Here is a 12084-nt window from a genome sequence, read left to right as displayed (position 1 = left end):
GTAAAATAAAAAGTTTAGTTTAATATCGCTGTCATCATACGCAAGTAAAGCATCGGCAACCGAGCGTAGAATCGATTTTAGTGAATCGATGCATCTGCACATGCAGACTATTCCAAGCCAAGAATGCACGGATTATTATTATAAACTCCAGTACAGTACCAAACACTGTACAATATATAACGCTACAAGATTGCGTACGCAGAATGATCCTCTTCTGCGGTATTTAAATATGGAAAGTGAGCAGCCGGGTGTGTGTTGTTATCAGCCGTCCAACACCAGGGTGCGCGCGCTTTGTCGACGCGCACAGATTTCCACCGTGACGCCACAACGCCCTCCAGTGACTCCAGGCAGACCGGGTGGCCACAATTGGATAAGCGGATCCTTCTAAATCGATGGCCACTTTTTTCACACGTTTGGCCAGAACGGTTCCCCCTGTGGCGTCGTACCCCCAGCTCTCTCATCACTCTCACTCGCCTTTAAAATTCTACAACCCTTAAAACAATTGCCCCCTCTCTCTCTGGCACAGAGCTTGTGAGCGTATACTCGCTCCTAAATCCTGTCTGCCCAACGCTTTCCACACATTGGCGTTTGATGCCCAAGTATCCTGCGGGTGGAGAACTCGAAGAAACCGGGATTAGTCTCACTTGCAAGAGTGACCGGGTGCGACCAATATCACAATGCCCCACTACGCAATGCCGTCTGCTCCACACGCATCAACGCAGTCAACGCCCACACACACGTAGTCAACGGCTCAAAAACACACCGATTTGGTCATGAATTCAGTCCTTTTGTCAGTCATGGGGTTTATTTGACCGATACCTCACCACGCTGGTCAGGACAGGTTGGTGAAACAAAAGGCACGGCAACGGTTTTAAGATGAACACTCACCACTGATGTCGGCCGTGGCCTGAAATCGAACTCTGGTCACGGGTTCATAGCGTGCTGCGTTAACCACTACGCCACCGCTTCACCCACCTCCCCCCCCCCCCCAAAAAATTTTTTTAAAGACACGAAACAAGAATTATATTGACACCAATTTGTAAGCACGCGTTTTATTTGCCTGATGAACTGGGTTCGCATTCGGACTTCAGCCTCTCGCACTGAAAGAAGAGATCGCGTAGCTGAACAGGTCGATCATTCCGACCCAATCAGCAATGCCTCCGCACGAAATCTAACGCGTAAACATTTGGGTTGATCGCCGGAGTGAGCATGTGCCCGCACCGAGATGCGAAAACGATGGCACGAGTGCCGCGTGACAAAACGACCTGGACGGAGCCAAAAGGGGCACCGGTCCAGTGTTGGGCAGAGGGCCCGGGGTGAAGGTGCGTCGAGAGGTAGTTCTGCGACGCCAGCTTCTGTGGGTCGCTCACTAAAACTCTGTCGCTGCGCGGGGGACGCGGACGCGAGTTTCACCGCCTCGTGCCGACTTGGCGATGCGTCGCACATTGTGAGCTTTGGGCGCCCTCTCTTGGGGAGTGCTCCCAGCTTTGGCTTCCGCTCCGTTGTTGAGTTTCAACCGCAGGTCCGAGACCAATGCCTTCTAGCCCTGCCCGAGCCCGCTCGCTTTCCTTCACCGTCAACACGGCACCCCGAACTCGTCACCTGACATCCCGTGCCGGGTGATGCGACGAAGGCGCCTCGCCTGCGAGGCGCCGTGCGCACGTCCCCCCGCACCTCCGATTAGCGCGGTCGGCCACGTACGATGCGAAATAAGTTCAACGTACAGACACACACACACGTCGCGTCGCAAAACCACGAGCGTGGCGAAGGCTTAGCGAGGCCTTCGTCTAGTAGTCGATCGATTGTGGCCAATGACGATGACAATGGTTTGTGCCAGCTCATCCGAAATTTCCGAGCCCAATCCCATCCCCCCCTCCTCCTGCGGACCCCCCTGCGCCGTTCAGTCGAAGTAGTCCTCGATATCTACGTCGGGGTGCAGGAGATCCTCGCCGTAGGGCGAGAGGTCGGTGCCGTTGAGGATGAGGTTGTGGAATGTCTCCTCCAGGTCCGTGTCGCCCACGAGCACGGCGCCCGCCATGCGCCCGTCCAACAGCACCACCTTCACGTACTCCAGCGTGCCGCTGCTGCGCACCAGCAGCTCCTGGCCGCTGCGGCCACCAACTTCAGCGCCGGCGTCGCTTCCATCGCCACCGCCGTTCCCATTGCCGCCGTCGCCGTTCCCATTGCCACCGTCATCGCCATCGACCTTTGCGTCACCACCACCACCACCACCGGTGCCGGCGTTGCCACTGCTGCCACCGCCTCCGTCTTTATTTAGCCGCGTGGCCAGGCCCTGCCCGTTGAAGCGTCCCAGCAGTATCACCTGTACGTGCAGAACGCAAGCAAAGAGGGGGTCACGGAGAAACATGGATTGAGCGAGAGAGGCAGGGAGGAAGTAGAGGACAAGGCCCAGGGCTCGCAAGGACGAGGATGGCCGTGGTATCACCGGGCTTGGGGCTCGCTTCCCGGCTCGCGTGCCGAGGGGGGCCAGCGTAAGCACCTTGCGCGGGGGAGCGACGTCACACGTGACCGCCCCCCACCTCACCTTGTAGCCGAAAAAGCTGGTGACGTGGGTGAAGAGGTCGAAGCAGAGGTCGAGCTCGGCATGCCGCCCGTCCGCGTGCGCCGCCATTGCGCGCGCCGCGTGGGCGCCCATCTGGCGCGCCTGGGTCCACAGCCTCATCTGCAGCAACGACAACAATGACGACTAATCGTGATCATTGGGCGCTTTGGGTTAGGTACGTATGTATGTTGAATTTCCTTCGCACCGTGCGTTGCCAACCGTTCAAATCGGAGGTGCGGGGGAAGGACAACAAAGAGTTCCAAAGAAAATGAACCTTCAATCTAGAGCAGTGTTCTTCACTAACTTTCAGAGGGGGGCCCACTTTCGCCAATAAGACATCGGTGTGAGGGCCACCACACCGCCTGCAAGCGGTGTTTTCACATTTGTGTATTGCCAGGGGCCGCACTAAGGTCCGCCAATGGCCCGCGGTCCTTGCAATGAAGACCACTGACCTAGGGGTATGGGTAGATAGTGTGGGTGGGATGTCAATCAGAGCTTTGCACCCTTCACCAACCGACACTGGCAAACACATCATCAAGATGTCATCAGGACAAGTGACCAATTGAGGTTTTTTCCAGCAACCCGGGGAACGTGAAATAATTGCTTTGCGTCTTTTTTTACATTTTGCGTCGTTCTTGCAAATTGAGCACACCGGACGAGCTGGAAGGCAGCAACAGCAACAACCGGGAGGTACGCCGACACTGCCCACAGTTGACAAAGCTCTGAGGTCCTCGATATATTCAGGTGTTTTCAGCCGGTTAATGCGTGCTCATTGTTGAAAACTAAAGCAGAGTTTTGACAATTGTATCGGATGGTGGAGCGTTTTAGCTCTAAGTTACATTATAACTACATGATCGAACCAAGATAAACTATTTATGAATCAGAATCTTGGTAATGTATATATGTTTTGGAATGTCCGTGTTTTTGTTTCACACAGACCACTCCTCCCCGCACCCATTACCCGGGATATTTAAGGGTCGTCGACAGTTCGGAGATCCGAGTTGGTTTCCTCCGTACGTCTGCGCGCGTGAACCCGACCCGTGCCCCATTCCCACTCTGGGCCTCCCCTAGGTTGACTCAACGTTAAACAACGACATGGTGAGGTCAGGTGTGGTGCTGTCCGCCCACCAGCTCATCCCGTTTCCGGCCTCCATAATTGCTACTCACCAACAGCACTCCGCCCCCCAAGTGTCTGTTAAAAGGCTATACTGGAGGTGGTGGACCCTTTGTCTTTGTGGACTCTACCTGGAACCAGTGCGGCCGGGGCTCCCAGGCAGCGGAGCACACGTCCCCAGCAGCGTAGACGCACGGCACGGACGTCCGCATCTGCTCGTCCACGCGCAGCCCCCCGTCGTCGGCCAGCGCCAGCTGCTCATCGCACACCGCGAGCGCCGTCGCCGCCGTCGAAATGATGGTCACACAACACCACCGCCGCCGTCGCCACGCGGTGAAGTCATCGCTAACAATGGTAACGCGACACCCGTCACCGTCGCCAGCCGTCATGCGGTGACACCATTCCCAATGATGGTGATTGCAACATCGTCATTGCGCATTGTTAACACCATTACCGTCACCAAAAAGAAATGCGTGCGGCACAACCATCAGTCAAACAAAAGAACTGACACCGTTGTTGGGGAGAACGCACGCAACAAAACAGCGACGCAGACAAACACGAAGGAGCCATCGTCTGCTCATCTATTTCACCGTCAACAATGCTCGCGCGGCGCGTTGCGTGTGCGCGTTGACGCGTGCCGTGGGCAGCCCTTCACCCGGCAGCGGATCGACAAGGGGATCTGCGAATGGACTTCCTCGCGCCTCGCGGGCAGCGTGGCCACGGCCAGTCGACGTCTCGGCGCTACGTTGAGCGAGCCGCCGGGGGAGCCTCACCTCGTTGCGAGCGACGATGGCAGCGACGTTGGGCACGACGCCCGTGGCGCTGACGACGAGGTCGCAGCCGAACGTGCGCCCGTTGGTGAGCCTGGCGTACACGGGCCAGAGCTCTGTGCACCCACACCCCCACCAACGCAGCCGCGGGCCCGGGAAAAAAAAAAAAGAACGCGGCAACGGTGACGAGGGGAGCGCCGGGCGGGAGCTCCCCGCTCGTCGCAGAGGTTCGCCGTTCGACTTCCAGCGGCCGGCCCCCGGTTGTTACCACGGGTGTAATTAATCAGAGCAACACGCGCCGTCTGCTCCACACTGGAGGCTCAACTTCCCGTGACATCATTATAAGGTTTCGTTTAAAACGGCAAATGCATATGCAAAGGAAATAAAAAAACTCATTTATGGGTCAATTAATTGGAAGGGGGGTCACAAGACATCTGGACCACCCTGTGTAAGGCCCCCATATGCTGGCGTCACAGTCCAAGTTTGCCAAAATGTGAAATATTACCCGCAAATACTCCATTGTATTTATACAAAGCAAACACCACCCCCTACTGTGAAAACTTGGTAAGACCCACCTGAATAAGGGTAATGAGGCTTTCCTGGGGCGCGGGGAGGGGGGGGGGATATTTGTAAACACGACTGAGTAATTTGCGGGTAATTTTTCAGCATTTGCGAGTTTGAGCAATACCAGTGACATTGTACGCTTTTTTTTAACTATGGGAGGAAACCGAAAAACCCAGCTGAGAACGCACGCAGAACGACAGGGGGAGAGACAACGTACAAACACCAGTGTTACCGCTGCACCAGTGTTACCGCTGCACCAGTGTTACCGCTGCACCAGTGTTACCGCTGCACCAGTGTTACCGCTGCACCAGTGTTACCGCTGCACCAGTGTTACCGCTGCGCCGCTCTGCCGCCCACTACCACAAGGTTAGGGATCGGGAAGTCGGCGACGGTGACGCGTTACCGGTGTCGGGCTGCGGGGAGTCCGGTCCGGGGAAGGCCAGCGGCGTCTCGGAGCACGCGACGACCTCCTCCGGAGAGAGGATCCTCTCCACCTCGCAGCCGTACTCCACATGAACCCTGCACGGCCCCTTGACACACGAAGACAAAGATCCCCCCTCATTGCCTTGACGGACCGCTGCGGCAAGTGCTGTTAGCGAGCACCTATGAAGGCCGGCACGGCACACGAGGGGGTGGGGTGGCCAGTACCACGCCCGGCTGCCTTTGTCTCCCCAGTGACGATGTTTACACACCGCACCAGGTACTAATTTGAGGCTGAGTCGACCTAGGGGAGGCCCAGGACCGGTTCAGATAAACGTCAATGGTGTAAGTTGTGAGCGCGAATCGAACTTGAGTTGCCGGGTTTTGTAGCGCTGCGCACTAACCACTGCACCACCGCTCCCCACACACACACACACGCACCTGCCATGGAGCCCAATTCCCGCACCTCCGATTCGCACGGTTGGCAACATACAGTGCGGAAAAAGTTCTACATATGTACATAAATGCAACTCCACACAAGCCGATGTCGATAACTCTGGTACCAGCCAGGCGCAAATCCACTCGGCTCAAGCTCATCCTGTACAAGATCAAACTCAGCTCCTTTATAACCCACGATACCCCGTGCCCCCGCGCTGCACACGCTTACCTTTTGAGCCCCTTCCAGGCTTAGGCCCTCGTGCCAGTCGGGTCCTAAGGCACTGCCAATGGCTGCACTCTGCTCTGCCTGTGTGCTGCCTGCCGCAAATTAAAAAGAACCACAGGTACATAACCATTAATATTATTTATGATTACGTATGAAACAGTTTACGACTATTGCTGAACCACTAATATATGGGAATAGTCATGCACAGCATGTGCAGGTGGAATAAACTAGTAGAACAGCATGGCTGTCGATTCCAATTTGAAATTCTGGCCAGGGTCAGTTCAGCCTCGGTCTCATGATGATTATGAGCGACGCCGCCACCTACGCGTTGGGCATATTCAGTGCCGTAGCAAAGCGCGGCGGTGTCGCCTGTAGCGCAAAGGTGTATACGGCATGGTACTGCATCAGAGCACAGAGAAGCAAGGGCAGCGCAGTGTGGTCTGCAATGCAGAGGTGCAGCACATGATGGTTTAATCTGTGGCGAGGGCATCACAGCGCAGGGTGCAGCAGGGTGCGGTTGGGGCGGGGTGCAGGGGGGGGGGTTGGTGCGGTCCGGACCGTGTGAATCTCGCCCCGGCGCGTAGCGCTGCCGCTTGCAGGGCCCAGAGACGGTGCCCGACGCCGACCCTGGCGCCGTCTTAACCAGGTGCGGCAGGAAGAAGGCGGCGGCGCCGGCGTCGAAGAATGACGTGCCGATGGCGCGGTCCTTTATGGCCCAGATCACGTCGCAGCCCCGCACCTCGTGGCTGTGGTGGGTGACAGGCAAAGTGCGGTCAGGTGGGGGTTGAAATGACCTCACTGGGGAAAAACCACGTGGCAGCATCCAACGTCGCCCCTCCTGTGGTGGCGAGACTACTCCGCGTATGGGGTTAAGTGCATTAACTGGGCATGCAGAGGTTCATCGATTAAACCATTTACCATTATCCTCGAATATACGTGAATTGAATTGTGAATATCAAAATCAATTGTCGATTGTTTTCACAACTTATATGGCTGATGTATGGGAATTCTGGCTCCGGAGGTATCTCCATCACCAAGCCACAAAGTAGAGACAGAATATACAAGACAGACAAGACGGACAATCCCGTATGAGACGAACAATCACTGATTCTTTTGATAACTCAGTCGTAACCATGAATCACGGAAACTCGTGGGTTCAAATGCGAGGATACCAGAATTATTTTTACGTGTAGTTTAAATTTTCAAGTTTAGTTTAACCAGGTGAGAATTCAAGAGACTTGCCCAATTTCACTTGAGAAAAAAATGCAATGGTGACCTGGGGCATGAGTCTGCCAGAAGGGGATGATGACTGATGTGTACAATCCCCATTGAGTAATTTTGCAGTCATTTTCCAATTTTGGCACATTTGTGTGTTACTACGCATTAAGTTTACATGTCGTACATCATGATTTGTTTATGTGTACAAACGGCCAGTGCACGGCTATTCTGAAGCACCGAGCAGATGCTTTGAGTCCTCCTCTAAGGCTGTGGCAGTCCCAGCTATGCACTCATGCCTGCGCGCACATGCACTCTAAACTAAAATAGTTGTTATTTTACCAGGCAAGGCCCACTGTGCTACATATTTCTTTCTTAGAAGTGACCTGGCCAAAAGTAATAGCTCAATGAAGTGGCTTATCGTCACGTGGACATTTATATCAGCTAAATACTCTTAAACGAGTGTTGATTCTAAATGTGTAGGGAAAAACCGGAGGACCCAGACAAGAATACACACGACCATGGGGAGACCATGCAAATATACAGGCGTTAGGGTCGGGATCAAACCCACGACCGCCTCCATACCAGGCGAAGTAGTTAACATCTCGCCACCGTGGATACTCACACGAGCTCAAGCGCAATCCCTCCGTTCCCGATCACCACCACCCGCCTCGCCTTTTCCAGCCTCTTTTGAAATTCCTGCCAGGGCAAGAGAAGAAATAAATCAAACAACGAGTACGTCTTTTTTAATGTGTTCATCGTATTCAACAATTGTATATTGATTGTTCTATGGGCAACCTGTCATGAGACTGAGTATCCAATCGAATCTCCAGAGGTGTGGACTCGAGTCATGTGACTTGGACTCGAGTCAGACTCGAGTCATGAATTTGATGACTTGAGACTCGACTTGGACTTGCATAACAATGACTTTGTCCCACCTCTGAGGTGTGGACTCGAGTCATGTGACTTGGACTCGAGTCAGACTCGAGTCATGAATTTGATGACTTGAGACTCGACTTGGACTTGCATAACAATGACTTTGTCCCACCTCTGCGAATCTCTCACAAGAGCAGTACAACCCTCCATTGAACTGCACAGCATGTGCACGGGAGTGGAATGAGATGAGGGTCAGGAAGGGAAAGCATGGGGAGGGGAGAGGTAGCGAGCTGAGAAGAGGCAGGAGAGATGTGAGGGGAGAGGCAGGAACGCGTGTGGAGTAACGCATCGTGAGTTGAGAGAGGAGCGATCACAGGAGAAGATGTGAATGAGAGTGAAGTGGGATGGGAGGAGAGAGGTAAGAGACGTAGGCAGCAGTCGTCCCTGGCCGAGGGCTTCCCACCTGTGTGCTGTCCGTGTCCCGGATGCCCAGCACGTGGGGATTGCCATCGGCCACGACCTTGGGTCGTGCCCCCGTGCAGATGCAGAGCCTCTCGTAGGCGAGCTCCTCGCCCGCGTCCGTGTGCACGACCTTCACACGCACGCACGGGACAACAAAGGCAAAGATCCCCCGTGTAGCCTGCACAGACTGTTGGGGAAAGTGCTGTAAGCGAGCACCTATGAAAGCCAGCACAGCGCACAATGGGGTGGGTGGCCAGCACCACGACTGCCTTTGTATCCCCAGCAGCGATGTTTAAACATCCCGCACCAGGTACACATTTGAGGCCGAGTCGACCTAGGGGAGGCCCAAGACCGTTTCAGATAATTGCCAGTGATGTTAACCGTGAAATCCAACTTGGGTCGTCGGGTTTATACCAGTGAGTAACGGCACCACCGACGACACAAACGCAAGCACATCACAACGCTGGCGGGCATGGATGGGCACTTACTATGGTGGTGCAAACCTTTTCACCCTAATATGCACGTAAGGTACATGCGTCAGACAAGAACCGCCTCATATTTCAGCATAGCTACCCTGTTGATGTGTTTTGTGTGTACTGTTCCCAAAGCTTTTCAATCCCCCCCACCCCTGCCCGGAAATACATTTCCTTCCAAGATCATTCAGGTTCCCGTGCACGGCAAATGTACGAGAACGCCCTTGAGTAGAGACACGCACACAAAGGCCGCCACACCCCCCCCCCCCGCTCACAGACACTGTTCAACTACAGACACGCGGCACATCACGGCTACATGTGGCAGGTGCGTACAATTGCAGGTGGCGGTCCGAGTGGTTGGCACCGGTGGTTGGGCCTACCTTGCGAGCGGCATCCAAGCGGCAGGCCGTGCCCAGGTGGACACGCACGTTGGGGTGAGCGGCCTCCAGGTGACTCCCTGCTCGCTCCTCCACATCAAACTGCTCCAGGGCTCCGTACACCTGTGCGGGGCGACGTGGGGGCACGCACCTCTTACACCTACCGATTCCACCCCCCCACCACCCTGCCCATGAGAAGCAGGTAGGTCGTTGGTATTTATTTCTCTTACAGTGTTATCACGAATGTGAGTTTGGATGGTTGGGTAGGTGAATGGGTTGTTTTATGGGTGGGTGGATGGTTTGTGGGTGGATGGTATAGATGGGATGGTTTGTGGGTGGATGGGTATTGTGGGCATTTTGTAGTGGGTAGTTCGATAGATTGGTGGATGGATGAAGGGGTGATTTGCGAGCGAGTGGCTGTTCTCAAGGTCTCACCTGCCTCCAGTTGATGACGGACTTGACGGCTGGGGATGCTGTGAGGAGGAGGATGTCATCGTCAGGGCATAGGGAAGCGATCTGTTGGCACATGATTGAATAAAATGCATGACATTTAAACACTGATCTCAATAAGTAATCACGTGGCCCTAAGGGCCATCCATTCATTCACATTATCTGTGCTTACCCACCAGATTCTCTCTCTCTCTTCGAGAGAATACTGTGAGACGCGTTAGTCAGTGCATTATCCAGCAGTGGATTGAGAAAGAGGCCATATATAATTTAAGGAAGCAGCATCAGCAGCCACGCGTTGAGTCTGCACTACCAATAATTGTCCTAGCTCTGCAGTTCTCCATATATCAATATGTTATCGGCCAATTAATGAGGGTTTACATGTGGGTGTGTTGTTGTCCTTCCCCCGTTCCTCCAATTAGCACGGTTGGCTACGTACGGGGCGAAAGAAGTTCAACATACAAACACCACGCGTGCGAGGGGGGAACACTCGATATCCCAGACAGACGGAACAGGTGGAAGTCTCTACCGCCTTCTCCTGGCAATCCAGGGTATCGCACCTCCTCAACACCAACGGGAAGCTACATTGGTGCGATCCAACCACCTTTGCGTTCAATGCTGGACTTACATGCGATGAGACAATATCCACCCCGTCTCGCCTTAACAGACTGTTGGAGTAGGTGCTCGCAGCACCGATAAAAGCCGGCACGGCACACGAGGGGGTGGGGTGGCCGGCCAGCAACACGCCCGGCCGCCTTTGTCTCCCCAACGGTGATATTTACACACCGCAAATGGTACTCATTTTGGGTTGAGTCGACCTAGGGGAGGCGCAGAACCGGTTCAGATATTCGTCACTGCTGTACACGCTTCACATACTCGTGCTTGCTATCCTGTACACCATAATAAAGATTTTAATTTTGGGTGAGATCGCGTAAATATAAATGTGTTGTTAAACCCGCCACCACCCGACACAGCCAATTATTAAGGGCTGTCACGTAAACAGAACGTGGCCAATTCGTTGCTAGTACAGCAACACCGGTGTGTTGGAGAGTGAATCCACATTTACAATCCGAGTACGACGTTTCGCCAGTAATTGCAACTAGCATCATCAGGCGACAGCCAAGTCCAATTGTAAATGTCGTGGGTTTACTCTCCAACACGCCGGTGTGCTGTACTGGTGACGAATTGGCCACGTTCTGTTTACGTGACAAACCTTACTACTATTTGGCTGTGTCGGGTGGTGGTGGTTTAACGACACATTCATATTTTACGCGATCTAACCTCAAATAAACACTATTATTGATAGCATTGCTCGCGAAAGCCAACGCGTTGTATTGTACACCTTTACCTCTTCCACGCAGGAAACGCCAGCTATGCCGCCGCCTATCACCAGATACTTGGCGCTGCTGGAGTTCATGGCTCGCATTAAACGTTCATGTTATCGCTTCTTGTTGTTGTATCTGTAGTGTTTATATAGATGTTGGTGGTATGCGACGCGGTGCAAGGCCACTACTGCACTGTACTGCACTGTCATCCGGACCGCGTCTCCACACGAGGTGCGGGAGCTACCACGTGTCGCACTCTCACGGGGGTCCAAACTGATTTTGTATTCACAGTTTTTCAACAAAATTAACTATTTATCCCAAAAATAAAATAGTGAATACATTATACCGTATATTTAAATTAATGTGCATCAGCAAATTCCGGTTTATTACATTTACATAAATATATTTGTTATATTTAATAAGGCGTGTACCGTTTTGTGGTTGGTACATTCCACGTGGCTTTTCGAACCTCCCCTCCAATCCCCCCACCTTGTTTAAATGTCGCGTGGCGTCACGGCGTCCAGCGTAATGACGTCACAGGTTAAAGGCCATTGACGGAGAGATGCGACGAGGGGTGGATTATTGGTACTGCAAGAGGAATCCGATGAGCTATAAAGCGCTTTTTCGCAGATGTCCAGTAGGGACGGGTCCGAAACGTTACACCAACAAACAAACAAAAAATACAAGAGGAGTGCAAAGTATTGGAAAGGTAAACTAATCACTGTTTTTAAAAAAAGACAAAAATAAAACTATGCAATGTTTTATATCCTAGCAGCTATTAATTTATTTTTCAGAAGCGACCTGGCCACAAATG

General features: G+C 53.3%; 1 protein-coding gene across 1 annotated transcript; it reads right to left on the bottom strand.

Moving 5' to 3' along the window:
• Positions 1 to 1036: 1036 nt before the first annotated feature.
• Positions 1037 to 11494, bottom strand: PYROXD1 (pyridine nucleotide-disulphide oxidoreductase domain 1). The gene is made up of 12 exons (XM_061559838.1): positions 11294 to 11494; positions 9934 to 10014; positions 9502 to 9621; positions 8650 to 8778; positions 7936 to 8009; positions 6654 to 6841; positions 6099 to 6187; positions 5415 to 5541; positions 4451 to 4563; positions 3809 to 3931; positions 2546 to 2683; positions 1037 to 2323 (listed from the first exon to the last, which is right to left on the bottom strand). Exons 1-12 carry the CDS (start codon positions 11369 to 11371, stop codon positions 1901 to 1903), a joined length of 1683 nt encoding a protein of 560 aa, XP_061415822.1. The 5' UTR covers positions 11372 to 11494; the 3' UTR covers positions 1037 to 1900.
• Positions 11495 to 12084: the final 590 nt, after the last annotated feature.

Source organism: Lethenteron reissneri, chromosome 26 (assembly GCF_015708825.2).
Source record: "Lethenteron reissneri isolate LAM-NWPU_2019-01 chromosome 26, ASM1570882v1, whole genome shotgun sequence".
In the NCBI taxonomy this organism is placed as follows: Eukaryota; Metazoa; Chordata; class Hyperoartia; order Petromyzontiformes; family Petromyzontidae; genus Lethenteron; species Lethenteron reissneri.
Note: the sequence above shows the minus strand (reverse complement) of the source record. Positions and strands in the feature narration are given on the sequence as shown.

What these genes read in the sequence shown, in the direction of transcription:
- PYROXD1 (XM_061559838.1), bottom strand. Translation starts at nt 11,371, where the DNA reads ATGCGAGCCATGAACTCCAGCAGCGCCAAGTATCTGGTGATAGGCGGC. An exon ending in GCGTTTCCTGCGTGGAAGAG is followed by an intron (nt 10,015 to 11,293) that starts GTAAAGGTGTAC and finishes ATGTGCCAACAG; the next exon opens with ATCGCTTCCCTATGCCCTGA. An exon ending in CCAGCTTTTTCGGCTACAAG is followed by an intron (nt 2,324 to 2,545) that starts GTGAGGTGGGGG and finishes CTGCACGTACAG; the next exon opens with GTGATACTGCTGGGACGCTT.